We start from the raw sequence: 21,924 nt of genomic DNA, 5'->3' as shown, positions 1-21,924 counted from the left end.
GTTTGCTGCGCCTATTTTTCTCCCATCCTCATCTACACCATCTTTCCATCTAAGTTTTGGCCTACCCCTATTTCTACTTCCCACAGGTTGTGACATAAGGATTCTTCTAGGAGGGTTGTTATGCTGTGATCTTGCTAGATGTCCTGCATATCTTAGTCGTCCTATTCTTATAAGAGATACTACGTCTTTTCCACCAAATATATGTTTATATCTGTGGTATACCTCGTAGTTGTACCTCCTCCTCCAAATACCATTTTCACAGATGCCACCGAATATGCCTCTCAGGATCCTTCGTTCAAATATAAGCAGAAGGTTTTCATCTGCCTTGGAGATGGTCCATGTCTCCGATCCATATGTCAACACTGGTTGTATAAGGGTTTTGTATATGGTTATTTTTGTTTTTTGGCTTAAGTTTCTGCTTCTCATATGTCTACTCAGTCCAAAATAGCATTTGTTCGCTAGGATTATCCTTCGCTTGATTTCTTCTGTCATGACGTTTTCCTTGGTGATCAGGGAGCCTAAGTATGTGAATTTGTTCACCACTTTTGATTTTAATACAGATTTTAATTCTCTACAAGTATTCTCTCATGACTTTTGATGTAAAATAATTAGGGAAGCAGGAATTCAACAATTCAGAATTTTACATTGAGTTTCCTATGGCACTTTTTACGATTCACCACCCGGTATAAGATAAAATGTGTACTATTTGTCTAATTATTTCGTAATAACACAAATAATACACATATATACACAATAACACACATTCAATGATCGAAAATCATTTAAAAATATGGGAATGTAAACTCTTGTGACGTAAAGTCAAAAATATAAGTCTCCCTACCACCGTCGGACAAGACAACCGTAATAAAGTCTAATAACCGTGATGACAGCCAACGTCTGAATACAGACACGGCACCTGAAGAAGAAGATTAAATTAAAAATTTAATTATCTTCACAATTAGTGTGTTTTCGCTTTACCAGCTGTATTTTTAACAGGTACAACTTTTAACTACAGAACATATATACAAGCACAAGTTCGGTGAAAAGGACATTATTAGTACAATTAAAGATCTCCATCTATAATGAGCTGGACAAGTAGCCCACCATGCAATTGCAGGATACCAGAAAGCAGAATAGATTAAAGTTAAGGTTGACAAAACAAAAACAACAAAATAAATATAAAAACCATGTCAACAAAATCACATTCAGCACTCTAAAACCAGCTAGACTTGTTGACTGTTGTAAGACCTGAAATTTTTTTTTTGAACCCATCTGTTATCAACCACTCATACTGCAGCCTATTGAAGACCTGGGCTTGAAATAAAAAATGATCTATTTTTCATATTAAATCATACCTAATTACTTGTGCCTCTGTAGTATGGCTGACAAAACTTCAATGGCAAAGTCGTTCCAAAGTTGCTCAAGGTGGAGCAGAGAAAGATTCGCTTTTCTTTATCACAAAAACGTGCCTGGAAATCACTGAACCTCTTATAAAAGGGATTTTGGCAAAAGACCATTACAAAGAGAATTACCAGAAATCACTAGACAGGTAAACATAAATTGAAATCACACAGGTACTGTTTGCTAAGACAGGTTCTTTTTGCTAACCACTGCTTTATGAAATATCATCTTGCAGCAGATGGAAAGGGTAGACATTGGGGGCTACTTTTGTAATAAATTGAAACATACTTCAGGTCATACATCAAATTCTGGACTTCAGACTATAGCATTGTTCTGAAAAAAGCTGCGGTTCCTATAATCTTACCAGTGCCGGATTAACCATTAGGCAAAGTAGGCAGTTGTCTAGGGGCCTCGGCCCCAAAGGGGGCCTCGCAGGACCCAAAATGAAAAAATAAAAATTAGAATTAAATAAAAATTATAAATCATATTTATGTTGAAAAACTCAAATATCGCGTAATACCATAAAAGTGATGATGGACGTATAAAACTACATTACAATGACTTTTGTTCACCTAGAAAGCCTACATGTTATGAGAATAAATCGCTAATAAATGCCGTTTGATACAAGGAACAGTACTGCCTCTCAGTCTGACGGTTTCTTTATACCGGATTTACACTCAGTCCTGTCCGACAGAGAATTGGACAGGGAAGTGGGCAGCGTGAATGTGTAAATAGCTCACTCGCGCTGCTCATGCTCATGCTACTGCCATTGCACGATGCTTTTTATGGCGGAAGTCAAAGGAGAGGCAGCGCGAATACGAAATACGAGTGAGTATTCACATTCAGCTACTCTCTCACTTGGCGCCGGCAAAGCGGCAAGTGAGTAAGGGAGCAAGACGATGCTGTCGTCACATTCCATTCTTGAGAGTCGTTCGGTAAATAAGTTGTGAGGACATTGGCGACGAACTGATGTGAACACCTCACTCGCGTCGATATCGTATTTCGGGCAATATTTCCGTCAGCGGCAACAGCAGTGGCAATAGTTGAGTATAAATCAGTTGTTAACAGCAAGAGCAACAAATAAGTAAGCACCGCCTCGCTACCCTCTCCTTCATTACCCATGCCTTTCGCTACATGTCAGGCAAATACAATGGTCTGCAGGCTCATTTATCTAAGATTATCAAACTTGCAATGTACATTTCTCGTGCCGCACACTCGCTTTAGTTGGCGTAAGCGCTGCTAAAAGTTACGTTGGATCCGTTTGAGCAATATCGTATTTTGGATTTGTTCAGTCCCTGTAAAACTTTTTTTCAGCCTCTACCCACTGGCACTGTTGGTAAGCTACGATCAAATGCTCAAATGAAACTCAACTAAGCGATACCATTTGCCACGATCTAAACCTTGGCCTTAAAAGAACAAGCAGTACTAGATAAAATGCAAGGGCTGCTGCAACAAGGGCTTTGTCTAAAGGTTACAACGCCTTCAAATATTGTCTTCATACTCTTGCAAGACCCTAATCAGAAAGCTGAAACAGTTCATGAGGCTAAATGTTTGTTGAAAGAAATGTCAAAACAGAAACATTCATAATGGATGAGTTTCGGGCAACAATTTTAGAACTCATCAACGCTGTCAGTAAATCATTACAGAGAGAAGAGATTGAACGTGAAACTGCAGTTCAGCTTTTAAATTTCCTTTTGGAGTTCTTAAAATCCCAAAGGGATAATTTTGTTTACTACGAGCAGAAGGCCTGCGATCTACAATACTCTGAATATTTCGACGAGAGTAAACAAAGGCGAGCAAGAAAACTACATTTTGATGATGCTAATTCCAATGAAGTTTTTCTACATGATGGAGAATTAAAGGTTGAGACGTATCTTCCCATTTTGGATACGCTAATTACTGTGCCTGAGTAGTCGGTTGACAGCGTACGAGTCAGTGAACTCAGTGTTTCGGTGTTTTGTATGTTTTTCCAAATCTGAGTGATACTCAAATAAAGCAGTGTGCTTTAAAACTACATGAAAACTATACTGATGATATTTAACCTGAAATGTAAGATGAACTTGTAACGAAAACAGTTTGCTCCTGCATAATTTATTCATAGTCTTTTTGGGTTATTTATGAGAACAAATTCGAATAGAAGTTTCGAAATTTGTCAGTAGCCTTTAAGATTTATCTTACGCTAATGATTACAAATTACAAATTACCTTTGAAGTGGTGGACAAATTCACATACTTAGGCTCCATGAGCACCAAGGAGAACGTCATGACGGAAGAAATCAAGCGAAGGATAATCCTAGCGAACAAATGCTATGTTGGACTGAGTAGACATATGAGAAGCAGAAATTTAAGCCAAAAAACAAAAATAACCATGTACAAAACCCTTATACAACCAGTGTTGACATATGGATCGGAGACATGGACCATCTCCAAGGCAGAAGAAAACCTTCTGCTTATATTTGAACGAAGGATCCTGAGAGGAATATTCGGGGCATCTGTGAAAATGGTATTTGGAGGAGGAGGTACAACTACGAGGTATACCACAGATATAGACATATATTTGGTGGTAAAGACGTAGTATCTCTTATAAGAATAGGAAGACTAAGATGGGCAGGACATCTAGCAAGATCACAGCATAACAACCCTCCTAGAAGAATCCTTATGTCACAACCTGTGGAAAGTAGAAATATAGGTAGGCCAAAACTTAGATGGAAGGATGGTGTAGATGAAGATGGGAGAAAAATAGGCGCAGCAAACTGACAACGGTTGGCAATAGATAGGACTGACTGGCGTAATAGACTTGGGAAGGTCGAGGCTCTTTCATAGGGCTGTAGCACCATTGATGATAATGATGATGATGAATGATTACAAATGCAACAGGCGAACGGTCATTTTCAAAACAGAAAAATATTAAAAACTGTCGTCGTTCAACAATGGTACAAAACAGACTAGCATTTCCCTCAGCATTACCTCAACAGACTAGCATGGCTATTGAGAATAACGTGGTCGAAAACTTGGAATTTGAAGATATTTTAAGTAGTTTTGTTTCTATAAAACTCAGAAAAGTTGTTTTATAATTATAAGGTTTTGAAAACTCAAACTAAATTTAATACATAATTATTTATTATTACATAATTATGTAAGACGTAATAGTATATTATTCAACGAGCATGTAATGATGGGTAGTACTCACGATGATGAAGTATGCGACACGAGCCGAAGGCGAGCGTCGTTATTCATCATAGTGAGTAAACGCCATTACATGTGAGTAGAATACTATACTTTAAAATGAATCGTTCGTTTAACTATAGTCTGTTCGCTAAACTCAGACGCAACTTTCTAGATATTTTAGTCGGTAATTTTGCCAATTTTAGTAAAATTGGCAAAAAATAATTACTAAATAGTAAATAATCACTAAATAGTTAGTAATTTCGGCAATTTTTGCAAAATTGGCAAAAAACAAAAAAATTATCGATTAAAATATGTAGCCAGTTGCGTCTGAGTTTAGCGAACAGACTATATCGTGATAACTATAACAAAAAAAAAAACTAAAATATTTTTTATTGCTTTAAAATTTGAAATATCTTGTAATAATTTTTGTTTTAGTTAAAGCTGTATTTAATAAATAAACAGTTTCTTGACTATTTCTTTGTTGTATTTCTTCAAACAACACGTTTTACAAAACGAAACAAAAATTTATTAGTCTACGAACTGTCCACTAATATATCAAAGGAATACCGCTCGGAGATGGAGGGGTTATCCGAGGTTTTGGAGGGAAAAGACAAAAGTTTCTTAAGGGGCCTCCTAGATTGCCTAGGTTGCCTAGGGGCCTCAAGATTCTTAATCCGGGACTGAATCTTACTACTCCCCACTAGTCACTACTACTCTCTAAATTCTGAAATGGTATTAGCATTCTAAATTTTTTACTCGATAGGTTAGCGGTTAGCATAAAGGGAACTAGGTATAAATTTAGAAGATCTAAAAATGACCAAATGAAACAATGATCCTGAAATCTAGAAAGCAATCTGTAATGTAAGAATTTATAGAATTATATCTAATAGGTAGGTTCTTATACATTATTTCATGGGATTATTTTGACAAATCCCATATAAAATATCAAGGAAGATGAAGATTAGTATCCACAACAAGAAAGTTAAGAGGTGTTATCACCTATTCTACCCAGAACAGCCTTATAGATTAACGGATCAATATGTGATTATTACAGTATAATTATTTAAAAAAGTAAAAAAGTATTCAATCCATATCATACATTACTAAATAATCCAAATGCTATAATGACTACTATCATATTAACTATATTTCAAAATGAAACCAAAAAATGTACATTACCTGGTCAGGATTTGATGATATTCTTGATTCGTCCCTTACTTTATTGGGCTTTATATCATCCCGAGGAACTATGTCAATTAAGAAGTCAAACTGATCATATTTTGTTATTGCCATTGCTAGGTCATTTCTCTGTAATTAAAAAATCTTTAATATTCTTAGAACTCTGGCAATATTTTGTACAACATACACTGTATGGGCCATTCCATGAACATACGCCTGTTTTGGATTACTTCGACAACGAATATTTTACTGTGCAACATAAGAAGTACGAAAGTAAATGGCGCTAATAATTATTCCAAAAAACAACAATGTAATTTGCAATTTACTTTCGTTCTTCTTATTTTGCACAGTAAAATATTCGTTGTCGAAATAATCCAAAACAGGCGTATGTTCGTGGAATAGGGTATATTTAGTTTTCAATTATATACACGGACTTAAAATGGCAACACTGCCGGCTACCCACATACATAATTCAATAAGCTATGTTATAATTTATAGATATGTAAACATTAAGAGTGTAGGCGGCTTAGAGTCATAGAGTATTAATTTCATCTGAAAGAGAGGCTATTTCATTTAGTTTTCGAATTTTCTTGGAAAATCGTTACTTGTTGATTGCTTAAATTATTCGTTAATTAAATTAATAGGATTATTTTTAACTAACTATGTATTCAGTGATTACAATAATTTGTATACTATGCAATAATAACTAATAAGCGAGAAAAGAGAAAAATTGATAAACTACTATCGGAATGAACAGGTAATCTTGTAGTCCATGTGGTGAGACCGCTCCCGTCTGAAACCGGCAAAATAATCGGATAAACACGCATATTTAACAATTAAAAAACAACGGAATAAATTAACGTTAGACACGATCACTCTTCAGAATATTGAAGCTGAATGTTTAATCTTAAGGTGAAACAGTAGCGATCAACAGGTAGCGAAAACGCGTTCCAAGATTGCGGCTGTAATTTTGAATATTTTTTCGAGATATTTGGCACACGTATTCTTAATATAATAGAGAATGGCGGTACAGAGCCCAATTTGAAAAATATATTAATATGTGGAAATGACTCTGTAATTAAATACAATATTAAAAAAACGAGGCTGTACCGTCATTAAGAAGAACAAAAAAATACACTTTCTTCAAATAAACTTTTTTGTCCGATGCCTAGATTTTGTGTCATTTTGGAACTACTAATGAAATAAAAAATTTTAGTAGTTCCAAAATGACACAAAATCTAGGCATCGGATCAAAAAGTTTATTTGAAGAAAGTGTATTTTTTTGTTCTTCTTAATGGCGGTACAGGCTCGTTTTTTTAATATTGTATTTAATTACAGAGTAATTTCCACATATTAATATATTTTTCAAATTGGGCTCTGTACCGCCATTCTTTATTATATTACGAATACGTGTGCCAAATATCTCGAAAAAATATTCAAAATTACAGCCGCAATCTTGGAACGCGTTTTTGCTACCTGTTGATCGCTACTGTTTCCTCTTAAATTTAAGTATCTGCAGTCTCAATAATACTAATTTAAATATGAGTTTTTAAACCTCGAAAATGCGTATTTCGCATTTTTCAGATTTTAAATCGCCTATAACTCGAAAACTGTCAATTTTCTAGAAAAATCACAAAATACCTTTCTTGTTTAGAATGACCCAAGAAACCTAAAAAATATTTTTCGTGTCAAACAAATGTGATCTTTTGTATTTGTTTAAAAAAATTGTTTAAACAATTTCTGCCCAAAAATTCGGGCAGGTTTGTTTAAAGGGGGTATTTTTGAATAGGAATCCACAAAGAAACCGAATCAGAAATTTTTTCCGACGGGAGCGGTCTCACCACATGGACTATTGAACATCTTTTAAAAGTTAAAATACAGTTTTAAACAACCATATCTTATTGAAAAGTTTAATGCACCTCAGTGGAATAATAAGCAATGTTGCTGATTTTAGCGCCTCCTTCACTGTGATACTTCTAATTAAAAAGTAAACGCTCTGTATATAATCTTACTATAATAATAAAATATAGTAAATTAAATATCTAGATATACTAAATTTACAATCAAGATGCAGTAGAAATAAACAAACCAAGACACGTTAAATGCTACTAGGAGTACTACCGAATCATAATATACAATGTATAAACTTGGAAATCATGATTTGGGATTTACAATGTATATACATTGTAAACTATTATTCGGAGTGCTTCTAGTAGCATTTAACGTGTCTTGGTTTGTTTATTTCTACTGCATGTTGATTGAGTATTTATACTGTACCAACCATAGTTTACTTATATTTCTATTATATTTTTTAAACATTTTTGAACAACAATACCTGCAAAGTTCGTCTTTTGTTATCTTCCGTGTGAATCCATGCCCGTAATGTAAGTTCGTGGATAAAAATTTCTGCTGCTTTAGCAAACAATAAAGGTGCTTCTGCGCTGATCATCTTAACATCCTCATCAAGTTTCATTATTTTTTTAATTCGGGCCAAAGGCAGAACTTGCTGTTTGAGATCCATCTATAACCATATAATTAAAATATAACACTCAATAAAGATCCAGTTAATAAATCAGGTCAATCAAGATATACATGCATGTTTTATTGACTATAATAAAGCATTCGATAAAGTTTGACATGAACAATGAATGAATCTCAGGATCATATTGAATTTATACTATAAGTAGCAACCAAAAGTATGTGTTAATGAACAGCTGCCAGATACTCTGGGCTAATTAGCAAAATACAAGGAAAAGTTATTTACCACCAATTTTATTGCTGGAATCGAATCTTATGATTGTATATATTAATAATATAGGTATGCAAAGTCCGCAGATAGTGTGCTATTTTTTGTATAAACAAAATGGCGACCGAAAATCGTGTTTTTTTCAATTTTTGCTCTATAACTCCAAAGATTTTAACTTTACACCAAAAACACCCAAATAAAAATTCACCGTAATTAAATTCTGCATAGAGATGTGTTTTTTCCGATTTACTTCGACGAAAATTTGGAAAAAGCCGCATTTTCCCCGTAAAATGCGTGTTTTCCCAACAAAATCATTAATTTTCAACTAAAATTTTAGATAAGTAATTGTTTATCAATAATTAAATAACTTGGTAGTATAAAGATCTTTTCGTATAGATTATAATTCCAGAAGCCGATGGAAATTGAATGAACAGTTTAGCAACAATTGAATTAATAATTAAAATTTTACGGTCGCTATAATAACCACAATAATTATGATACATAAGAAAAACTATGATTTTTGAATAAAAAGACACTGTACCTATCTAATGTACTTTACAGAATTGAAATTGGATATTTAAGCGGCCTCAGGAATATTTAAAAATTATAAACAATTTTTTGGCTTATATACAAATAGAATATCTCGGGAAATATTAAATTAAATTAAATCATGAAAACGGTACTGGAAAAAAACGGCAGAACGCTTCTTCTAAAAGAAAAAACGTTTAATTGTGATGAGTGGTTCCTGAGATACAACCGGTCAAAGTTGACCGGCATTTACGGCAAAGATATAAACAACAGGATCATAATTTTCGAACCATCACCTTTTTATTTTTATTCTTTTTCTTCACACCAATTCTCATATCTTTAAAATAATCATAAAATATATTATTATAATAAAAAATATCGATATTACGAGTGAAAATTGCCAAAAATAGCAAAATTCTAATCAAAAATCAGGTTGGAGAAAATGTAATCTCAAAGTTCAAAACCGGTATACGTTAAAAAAATGCATTTTCTCGGCTTCCCATGGAGCAATTTTCTTCATTCTTTTTTTGTTCCCAAGTAACTCGAATAGAGCCATCTAACTGACGCATTATTAAATGTCATACTTGCTTTTGTTTTGTTATAATAGATTAATTTATTTATAAGAAAAGAAAACTACATATTTTTCCAGTTGTAGACTTTTTTTAGATAAACTTACTACAAGTGTACCTTTTAACTTTAAAAACACAAATATTCTCATTTGAAAGCTGTATAATTATTTAAACAATATTTATTTAAACAAATTAAAAGTTTTGTTATTACAAAATTATAACAAAACAAAAGCAATTTTGACATTTAATAATGCGTTAGTTAGATGGCTCTACTCGAGTTACTGGGGAACAAAAAAAGAATGAAGAAAATTGCTCCATGGGAAGCCGAGAAAATGCATTTTTTTAACGTATACAGATTTTGAACTTTGAGATTACATTTTTTTCAACCTAATTTTTATTGGAATTTTGCTATTTTTTGGCAATTTTCACTCGTAATATCGATAGTTTTTATTATAATAATATACCTATGTTATGATTATTTTAAAGATATGAAAATTGGTGTGAAGAAAGAGGATAAAAATAAAAAGGTGATGGTTCGAAAATTATGATCCTGTTGTTTATATCTTTGCCGTAAATGCCGGTCAACTTTGACCGGTTGTATCTCAGGAACCACTCATCACAATTAAACGTTTTTTCTTTTAAAAGAAGCGTTCTGCCGCTTTTTTTCCAGTACCGTTTTTATGATTTAATTTAATTTAACATTTCCCGATATATTCTATTTGTTTATAAGCCAAAAAATTGTTTATAATTTTTAAATATTCCTGAGGCCGCTTAAATAGTCCAATTTCAATTCTGTAAAGTACATTAGATAGGTACAGTGTCTTTTTATACAAAAATCATAGTTATTGTTATGTATCATAATTACTGTGGTTATTATAGCGACCGTAAATTTTTAATTAACAATTCAATTGTTGCTAAACTGTTAATTCAATTTACATCGGCTTGTGGAATTATAATCTATACGAAAAGAGCTTTTATGCTACGAAGTTATTTAATTATTGATAAACAATTACTTATCTAAAATTTTAGTTGAAAGTTAAAGATTTTGTTGGAAAAACCGGCATTTTCCGGGGAAAATTTTCGTCGAAGTAAATCGGGAAAACACGTCTCTATGTAGAATTTAATTACGGTGAATTTTTATTTGAGTGTTTTTGGTGTAAAGTTAAAATCATTGGAGTTATAGAGCAAAAATTAAAAAAACACGATTTTCGGGCGCTATTTTGTTTATAAAAAAAGTTAGCACACTATCTGCGGACTTTGCTTACCTATATGATTAATATATACAATTATAAGATTCGATTCCAGCAATAAAATTGCTGGTAAATAACTTTTCCCAAAAATGGCCTGTTCTCCGATAATCTGCCCAGACTAAGAGGAAAATTGTCTTAAATCTGTCTATTATGCATTAGTTAGATCAATATTAGAATATTCAAGCTGCATATGGACACCCTACTACAGATGCCACATCGATAATATAGAGAAAGTCCAAAAAAAAATTCTAAGATTCATTGCATATAAACTAAATATACCATCTGAAAACATCAATTATAGTGAAATTCTCAACCAAAGGCGCCCATATAAAAATTTTTAGGGGGGGCCAAACGTGAAGATGTTGCACATTACATTTTGTATATTTCGGATGACAATATATACAGTAGACTCTCTCTATAACGAACACGGATATAACGAGGTTTCGCTTATAACGAGGTACATTAGGTGTCCCATGAAATTCCTATTGAACTATAAAGCTCTATTACGAGGCATATTTGGTTATAACGAGGAAAATTTAAATCGAAGAATACTTGTCTTTACCTGTTTTTAGCGTTGTAATGGTCATAAATAAATAAATGCCCCAACTACCTGTACATAGAAATGCCCAACATCTGTCTTATTATCGAGGCCAGTGCTATAATAAACTCGGCCACCTGTAATAAACATCTGCCTGTTTATCGACCGATATTGAATACTATAGGAAATTTACAATTTATGGCGGCGAAGTCTCATTGTTCACTGTTCAGGTTGACCATCGACACATAATAAACTACGTAAGAGGCATCAAAAGATTTCAATATTATTATTGTTTGATATAACAAGATCCGCTTATAATGAGATAATTAATTCACCATTTCAGTTCTCGTTATAGAGGGAGTCTACTGTAGTTTAAACCACCTAAAAAACCTAGTTTGAACCCTGTTGTGAGGAATTATTCATACATTTAAACACTAGACCAAGTTTTTAAATGGAAATGTCATGGGTACCACAAAAGTTGCGCCTCTCTTTAAAACCCGTTTGAAAAGAATACAATGCTTGCAAAGCCTTCCCTTCAACTTTGGCGAGCAGACTAACCATGAGTATGTGTCGAACCAAGTTTTTACTTTAAAATCTTAAAAAGGAGCCCCCTTTATTTTTGCAGATATAGAATCCTTATGAAAAATAAGGCACACATATTCCAAACATTTTTAGAATTGTTGATAGATGGCGCAAATAAATCGCATTTTCCGAATATAGCGCCATCCGTCAACAATTCTAAAAAAGTTCGAATAAATGTTACTTATTTTTTAAGGAGGAAACTCAATCTGCAAGAAAAAACACGGGGGTTCCTATATAAGATTTTAAAGTTAACTCTCACCCCACCTCCAGAGTGTGGAATGAAAACTCCTGTTTGGTGTCATTCTATAGATTTTTGAAAAATATTAAACATGTGTTTTTTAGTTTTTATTTGGAAGTATATTTCTCGAGATATTAGACCGTTTCTATAATTTTACTGTGGTATCACGATATACCGTTTTTTCCGATTATAGCGCTATCTATCCACAATTCGCAAAATGGCTCGAATAAAATTTGCTTATTTTTACAAGGAAAATTCAAATCTGCAACAAAAATTAGGGGTTCCATTTAAGATTTTAAAGTTACCCCCCGCTCCATACCCAGCTGTTGAAGTGGTGGACTTGTTTAGTGTCATCGCATAGATTTTTGAAAATTATTGAACACGTATTTTTCAGTTTTTTCGATCCGATGTTCATTTCACGAATTATTCGGCCTTTCCGCTACTTTTGGGACACCCTGTATATAACACTCATTCATCATGAAAGATCACCTGTTTTTCATTTAAATAAAATTGTCCTGTTCATCATAATGCACACTTTAAAAATAATCTACTTACTAAAAAAATACTTTTGCAAACTAAAATTTGACTATGTTCAATAAATTTTAAAAATTATTTTTCAGTATGAACTTTTTCAAAATATAAAATATAATTACTTTATACCAGTTGTTAAAGACAAATGACAAATGGCTCATTAGTGATTATCGATCAGAGATCGGAATTCTTGCTGATATGGTTTTTTTGCAGTATTATAAATGATTAATTTAATTTGTAATTTTGGGTGTCGATTACAGTGTATATGTTTCCCACGCCTCTAATCTCTGTCAATGTTTTCGTTAGTAGCATACCGTGATTGTGGGGAAATGTGTATTATGCACATTCCATACAGACCACTGTAGCAGACACAAAGATTTTCTGTTAAACTATTAATAACTACCCAATATGTGAATTTTTTTTATTAATAAATATGTTGTTTCCAATTTATCTCTCAAAATTATCCAATAATGTTTTGACAAAAATACGTTTATGTAATATAAATTTAATTTTTTTCTCCCGAAAAGCTAGGGGGGGCACGGCCCCCCTGCCCGTGTGTATGGGCGCCTATGTTCTCAACTTATTAGATTTATCATCACTGGAAAATAGAAGATCATTTCTTGATTTAGTTTTCTTATATAAGATTGCTAATGGATTGGTTGATTGCTCAACACTTCTTGAGAAGATAAAATATAGAGTTCCTCAATGTAATACTCGTAGTAAAGAACTATTTTTTGTAGACTTTCATTGCACCAATTATGCACAGAACAAAGCAATTGGAAGAATGTCTAAGGGGGCCAATAATATCAATATTGACTTTTTTGACTGTTCATTGCCTAGTTTTAAGAAAAAATTGAAAAAAAAATGCTAAATTGTATTTAATATACAGGGTGTAACAAAAATACAGGTCATAAATATAATCACATATTCTGAGACCAAAAATAGTTCGATTAAACCTAACTTACCTTAGTACAAATGTGCACATAAAAAAAGTTACAACCCTTTGAAGTTACAAAATAAAAATCGATTTTTTCCAATATATCGAAAACTATTAGAGATTTGTTATTAAAAATGGACATGTAGCATTATTATGGCAGTAGTATCTTAAGAAAAAATTATAGTGAAATTTGGACACTCCTTAAAAATTTTATGGGGGTTGTGTTCCTTTAAACCCCCCCAAACTTTTGTGTACGTTACAATTTAATTATCATTGTAGTACCATTTGTTAAACACAATGTTTTAAAAACTTTTTTGCCTCTTAGTACTTTTTCAAAAAGTCAGTTTTTATCGAGATATTTGGAATATTTGTCAAATCCACCACATATTTGTATATGGTTAAGTACGATTATGGAGACTTTGTAATAATATGAAAATTTATTTATTATTTACATTTTTAGGTATATTTTGAACCATATTAAAAAAGAAGCCACATCTCGATAAAAGGTGCCTTATCGAAAAAATACAAAGAGCCAAAAAAGTTTTAAAAACACTGTGTTTAACTAATGGTACCGTAGTAATAGTTTAATTTGAACGCACACAAATATTTGGAGGGTTTAAAGCACAAAACCCCCATAAATTTTTTATGTAAACATATTAAAAAAGAAGCCGCATCTCGATAAAAACTGCCTTATCGAAAAAATACTAAGGGGCAAAAAAGTTTCGAAAACATTGAATTTAACTAATGGTCCCACAATAATAATTTAATTGGCACGTACACAAAAGTTTGGGGGGGTTTAAGGGAACAAAACCCTATAAAATTTTTAGGGGGTGCACAAATTTCACTATAATTTTTCTTTAAGATATTCCTGCCATAAGAATGCCACATGTCCATTTTCAATAAAAAATCTCTAATAGTTTTTGATATATTCGAGAAAATCGATTTTCATTTTGTAACTTCAAAGGGCTGTAACTTTTTTGTGTGCATATTTGTACTAAGGTAAGTTAGGTTCAATCGAACTAATTTTGGTCTCAGAATATGTAGTTTAATTTATGACCTGTATTTTTGTTACACCCTGTATATATATTTTTGATTTTTCAGTCTTTATATAGTGATATTGTTCTATATTTTAATATGTATTTATGATTGTGATACTACCTATACCTATTGTGATATGTGGTATTTTTGTAAATGGTATTTTGGCCGTAAATAAACTATTTATTTATTTTATTTATTTATTTAAAATTATTTTTAATGCCTACCTGGAAGAGATCTAAAAAAGAAGGTTTGAGGGTGAAACAGCTGGAATAAAGGTAAATGGAGTTCTCATTAACAACATTTAGATATGCGGATGAGACTGTCATCTTAGGCGCAAATATTGAAGATCTTCAGAGACTTATGAACAGAATAGCAGTACTATATGGTCAACAATACAGTCTAACAATGAACATCAAGAAGACAAAATTTATGAGAATTTCAAAAATTCACAGAAATAACGAGAATCTTCTCATAAACAAATGATTACTTCCAGGAAATTTAAATTAGAATAGAAAAGGCTAGAGAAAATTTTAACAAAGTGAATTAACAATAATTCTTCAACCATGACATTCTCCTTCTTCCTATACTCCTTCCTCCTCTTATCTTTTCCAGTATGATCAGTCTTAGCATTTCATATCGCGGTCCCCTCATTAAATATCCGAGGTATTCTAACTTTTTTATTTTTACTGTATTTATTATTTAGTTATAAGATAATAACACACAGAAGAAGTATGAACAGGGAATAACCAACAGCTAATCAGGGAACAAGAAACCTCAAACCCAGACAAACAATGGAAAAATATAAAAGAAGCAGTCTTGAACACAAGTAAAGTAATCCTAGCGAAAACCAAAAGAAAACACAAAACAAAAGATTGGTATGATGAAAAATGTCAAGAAGTAGCAGAAGCAATAAGAAAGGTAAGACTCAAAAATCTCACAAATGACGAAGATAGCAATAGAGAAGAATACAGAGAATTGAGAAAAATCATGAAAAGAAAATGTAGAAGCAAAAAGAGAAAATACAACGAGAACAAACTGAAAGAAATAGAAGAAAAATTTCAAAAAAAAAATAAGATCATTCTACCAGGAAGCAAAAAAACTGGAAAGAGGATATCAGAAAAACAACCCATATATGAGAGACGATAAAGGGATGTTGCTAAATGAGCCAGAAAAAATAATGGAAAACTGGCAAAACTATTTCACAGAACTGCTAAATAAGAGCGAAGTACAAAAGGAAACAAACCATGAAATTGAAGATGATCAGATAGCAATAGAAATACCCATAGTACAAGAAATAGAGAACGAAATAAAGAGCTTGAAAAATAACAAAAGCCCAGGAATAACAGAAATAACAGAAATAGCATCTCAAAACTCTCAATTCTAATCGAAGGTCTTTGTTGCAGAGAATTAGTTTCATTTTTACAAACACATTGCTTGCTATTTCTATTCTGGCCTTTATTTCTATTGCTTGATCACTAGTGTTTGAAATCCAGGTTCCTATTTATCAACTTTCTATTGGTACATTTCCCAAATGTATCTTTGTATATTTGTTTTCTTAGTTATTTGTTATATACCGTATGGTGCAAATGAAAGGAATAAATTCGTTATTTCGTAAACCGGCTACTTTAAGGAAAAATCCCGAAAAATCCGATTTTTATTTTTAAATTATGATATTTTGGCACATATGGCTTACTAGTGACGTCATTCATCTGAGAGTGATGACGTAATCAATGATTTTTTAAAATGAGAATAGGGGGCGTGTGCTAGCTCATTTGAAAGGTTATTTAATTCTCTATTCAGTAACATAAACATTTACATAATTATGTATACAGGGTGTCAAAAAAATGTTTTTAAATTAAATTATTTCACAAAAAGCAGAAGAATGTATGTAATTTATTTAATTTAAAATATATTTTACTGCTGTCACAAATCAGAAAAAAATGTTTATTTCACAAATAATAATCATTGCTTTTCGCTTAAACTAAATATTCAAACTTCCAAGAGGCAAGTGGCTGGCGGGAGCTGGCTTGAACATTAAATTTAATAGAGAAGCAATGTTTATTTGCGAAATAAATATTATTTTCTGTTTTCCGGTAACAGCAAAATGTATTTTGAACTAAATAAATTAGATACATTCTTCTTTTTTTTGTCAAATAATTTAATTAAATTGTTTTTTTGACACCCTGTATAAATAATTATGTAAATATTTATATTACTGAATAGAGAATTAAATAACCTTTTAAATGAGGTAGCACACGACTCCTATTCCCATTTAAAAAATCATCGATTACGTCATCACGCCCAGATGGATGACGTCACTAGTATAACATGTATTCCAAAATATCATAATTTTAAAATAAAAATCGACCTGTTTTAAGATTTTTCCTTAAAATCGCCGGTTTACGAAATAACGAATTTATTCCTTTCATTTGCACCATACTGTATAAGTATTATTTAGTCTTTTTTATATCCATTTTTAGTCCATATTTTTCCAAGAAACTATTTGATTTGTTTAGTAGTATTTGGTGTTGTCCAGCAGAGTTGCCATAATCACTGTGCATATCTGCATATCTTATGTTGATAATAGTTCTTCCGTTGATTATTATTCCTTTACTTTGAAATAGTAATGCTAATCTAATACTGGAAAAAATACTTGGCACATAATAAAGAGTAACGGATAAAAAACTAAAAATGCTGGGCAAAAAGGAAATGAAACCTTCAGTCAACACCTAAAGATAAAATCAATTTTAAAAATAGTTACCTATACTTCATACATTACTACTTCATACTATGTTTCCTCATAATTTAGGATATTTCAATTGCATTTAAACTCTTATCATACTCATTCATCTTGAATAAATTTGTAACTACAGAAGAACCCCGTAAATCCGAACCCCGCTAATCCGAACGTTCGACTAATCAGAACCAACAGAAAGTGAAAATAATAAAAAAATTCAAGACAAAAAATGGAGCTTCTTCAAATTGTAAATCTAGCCACAACTTCTTCCACGATTCTAATTAAAGTCTCAAGGCAGTTCTCCCAGGCCTCAGCCAATCAATAGATGACATCTTTTACGGTGATTTTTTCAAGATGTCAGTAGTGGAACTTTCCTCACTTTCTAATACAGTTTTATAAACTGCAGAACACCTTGGCCCATGGGTTGCAATAATGGGGTCACATTTTCTCATAGGAAACCAGCTTTAATTTCATCACATATAAGTCCCTTAACTCCGGCGTGTGATGTAGCATAGTCTAAGAAAAGTAGGGCTCTGTTAGGAAGCCACTTCCTTAATGGATTTCGACACGTATAGAACAAATCGTTTTTCACACCATTCCTTAAAAAGTTCACTATTCATCTATGCTTTTCTTTGGGCCCTATAATAAACAGGTAAAACGTTCATGTTAACATCTTTCTAAGCTCGTGGTTTTTTAGATTTTCCAATGATCTTAAAGGTATTTCGTTGTTGCTGCAGCATTACAATAGGCCATAAGAGTCAAACTTTGCATATTCATTTAAAGCCAGGTGCACAAGCTTCTTCTTTCGAGGCAAGACTTTTGATAGGCAGTGATTTGAAACTTAGTGGGAGAGGGAGAGAGTGAGACAGGTGCAACTACTCAAAATCAACAACAACGAAATCTTTGAATTATTTGTTAGGTTAACTTTTGGATAATCTGAACTTTTCGGAATCCGAACAGGCTGTCCCCCCAGTTAGTTCGGATTTGCGGGGTTCTACTGTATTTGCCAAAAAGTGATATAGAAAATTAGGCATCATTTTAATTTTACAATTCCCTTTACATGGTGTTATGAATAAATTATCAGATTGTCTTCAAAATATATTAATGTTTTTTTTTTTAATTTTAATTAACGATTTTGATTGGGAAATAAGCCACAATTAAATTGAAAAACTAATTTTATTAACGTTTCGACGCCCAAATCGAATGTCCTTGTCAAAATACAAAATATTACTAAATTAAACAAAAATGTAGCTGCTTAGTAAAAAATTCTTCTAATAATTTATTTAATCTGACTCATTTATATCGGCAATTCAGACATATATTATACATTTTAAAGTAGAAGACTTTAAAATAATATTGCCAAAATTTATGAGTTGTGTTCCTGGGACGACTTTACTGAAAGATAGTTCATTTGATTACATGAAATCAACCCCAACCTCAAGAATATCCGCCACAAAAAAAATCATAGCATGTGATCTGTCTTTAAAAAGACAACCAAATGCAACAGTGACAGTAAAATTCTCGTGTTAGAGATTCTATAGTAAATTACGAGGGAAAACCAGGAAAAAACCTTGTGTAATCAACTATCTTTCAGTAAACTCATAAATATTGGCAATATCATTTTAAAGTCTTCTACTTTAAAATGTATTACACAGTGGAACCCCGATAAGTCGGCCTTCGATAACTCGGAAGTCTGTCTAACCCAGACCAATTTTTATGAGACAAAATAAATATTTTTTCAGTTTGACTGAGTTTTTTACCAAGAAATAAACAATACTGTATACAACTGTACATAATTTAGATGCATTGTCCATATGTATTTCATGTTTTCGCAATTATCATGGAGTTTACCCATAAGTATACAGTATTTTATTAATTTTTACCATATTCTCCAGCTAATCAATATTTTGGATAACCCGGATCAGCTGCGGTCCCGATTAATCCGACTTATCGAGGTTCCACTGTATAAGTCTGAATTGCCGTTATAAATGAGTCGGATTAAAAAAATTAGAAGAATTTTTTACTCAGCAACAACATTTTTGTTTTAGTATCTAATATTTTGTATTTTGACAACGACATCTGATTTGGGCGTCGAAACGTTAATAAAATTAGTTTTTCAATTTAATTGTGGCTTATTTCCCAATCAAAATAGTTAATTATAAAAATGCCACAAGGAAATAGTTTTTTTTAATGACATAGATATTAATCACTCAGCCAATCGCAATTAGATTATAGTGTAATGTGTGTGTTGAGTAAATGTCTTGTTACTTAGTAAAGCATTTTAATGTTAGATTATGTACAATTATTGTTTTGTTGATTTTTGAACTATTAACTCTAGTATATAAGAATGAAGGGAATACCTACATTACGAATGGATCTTATTTCGTCCATAACTTTAGGCCAGAACTGATTTAGCGCTTGTTGTGCTTGGCTTTGTGTTTGGGACTGATCATCTACACATTGTGTATCAGATTTGTCTTCATTGGAGTCCCTGCGAGAGATAAATGTTTAGAGAAAATATATTATTTACTGCGTTCAATACTTACGTATTTACAAAGAACAGGGAAGTAGACATTCTTATGTATTTAATTACTCAGATTTCCGAATATTGAAAATTAAGGCGCCGCTAATATAACCAATCAGTTTTTACTTTTGATTCCTTTTCTGCCCAATCCAATCGAAATGTACTATTCAATGTCAAAGTGACGTTTATAGAATAACATCAGATTGATTAGCTTTTAGGCATATTTTCGCGACAGAACTATTTAACACTACATGATTCAAAAAAACAATTTTTATATGCAGTCGCAAAATATTAAAAAAGTACATCGTTAGTAATCTACCTCAAATATTTAATACTTCGTCATATGTTAGTTAAAAATGATTTCTTGGTTTTACATAAAGTAAAATAGGAGTTTGTTAAGGAATATATTGCAGTTTATTTCTAAATTATTAACAAATAAATCATGTTGACAAACAATATATAGATATATATGTTCCTATTTATTTTCGAATCATTTTATTTTGATATAATTATGTATAATTTTGATATAATTTCAATAAAACATAGAACACCAATATTTTTACGTCATTGGGGTTACCCCAAAAGTTGGTAACCTTGGTAACATAGCAAAGTAACTATCTTCATACTGCTCTTCAAGCTTCATACTGTCAATGTCAAAAAATTTAGAATATTTTTTATATTTTATTTTTTCTTTTTACATTTTTTATTTTTATATTTTAATCTTCGTTTTGAATGATGATCTTTATCTTTACCCTCATCTTCAGTATCAGAATCGCTTACATCGTCTACACCTAAAACAATCAGTACAAGTATTTATGATGTAAAGCAAAAATTCGATTTACTCCTAATATCAATATAACCAATGTACTAAAGGTAAAAGGGTGTTGTAATTGTAGATACAATACTATATTAATAAACAATTTGAGAATACCTTTAATATAAAAATACATACTTTCAGAATTTGTCTTATCTACCAATTCAGTTAAGCGATCATTAATGGATTTTTGAAATTCCTTCATTTCCTGCCGAAATTTCGGCCAATTATTTACTTCTACATCTCTTTCAATAACCATTATTTTGTTTGTATTTCGTTTCAATTCAAATTTAAACATATTTATCGAAGGTATGTAAAAATGTAAAATAAACAATAATATAGGTTAATTTCTACTTCTCTTACGTAGTGGAATGTCATGTCAACTTGGTTCTAAATCCTGACCCACTACTTTGTGCCGTGTAATTTGGGTTGCCTGTTGTTTGCTGTATTAACAACTTGAAAAATTCACATTGCAAGGCATGAATAAATCAAATATGTACTGCCTACTACCTTCTACCTTTTTTGTAGATGTATTTAAAAATGAAACTGAAAAGTTACTACTACAAAGAGTGATCTGTAGGTACCTGCTGTGGCTATGCTTGACTTAAATAAAACAATTAGATATAAAAAATCACAAATTTTAGTAAATTTGGGCAAGTATCATAAATACAAATACTGATGTTGAAAAGTATTTAAATACCAAGTATTTGAATACTAAAAATGTACCCAAGTTTTTGGGTAAATTTTTATCATTCACGCTATTTGCACATGTTATATTTAAGTTGGTATTTCGGAGCTAATGGGCCATATTTCAAAATTTAAATACTTATTTGTAGGTATTTAAATACTTTAGACTTTAGAGCATTTAAATACCAAGTACTTATTTTTTAATTATAGAGTATTTCTTGGCATTTAAAAAGGCCACTTTACTCTAGAGTCCAAAGTTTTAACTACATTACTTACAAAAAGTATTTAAGTTTTGAAATACTGCCGATCAGCTGTGATACCAAATTAAAAATATAAAATGTGCAAAAAGAGTGGATGATTAAGAAAAAAATTACCCAAAAACTTTCCCAAATTTAATAAAATTTGTGATTTTTTTTATATCTAATTGTTGATTTATTTTAGTCAAGCTACAGTATAGA

General features: G+C 31.7%; 1 protein-coding gene across 1 annotated transcript in view; it reads right to left on the bottom strand.

The window, feature by feature from the left end:
* LOC114336140 (nuclear transcription factor Y subunit gamma) overlaps window positions 1–20,156 on the bottom strand; it is a 30,085-nt gene extending 9,929 nt beyond the window's left edge. The window contains exons 1-4 of the mRNA XM_050654615.1: window positions 19,988–20,156; window positions 19,806–19,932; window positions 8,083–8,268; window positions 5,748–5,876 (exon numbers count right to left, since the gene is read on the bottom strand). Of these exons, the coding sequence (XP_050510572.1) occupies window positions 5,748–5,876; window positions 8,083–8,268; window positions 19,806–19,932; window positions 19,988–20,016 (471 nt within the window). The 5' untranslated portion in view covers window positions 20,017–20,156. The remainder of the gene's footprint in view (window positions 1–5,747; window positions 5,877–8,082; window positions 8,269–19,805; window positions 19,933–19,987) is intronic.
* Window positions 20,157–21,924: the final 1,768 nt, after the last annotated feature.

The sequence above is a fragment of the Diabrotica virgifera genome, chromosome 6 (genome assembly GCF_917563875.1).
Source record: "Diabrotica virgifera virgifera chromosome 6, PGI_DIABVI_V3a".
Classification (NCBI taxonomy): domain Eukaryota; kingdom Metazoa; phylum Arthropoda; class Insecta; order Coleoptera; family Chrysomelidae; genus Diabrotica; species Diabrotica virgifera.
The sequence above is the reverse complement of the archived record's forward strand: the minus strand, read 5'-3'. Positions and strand labels throughout refer to the sequence as shown.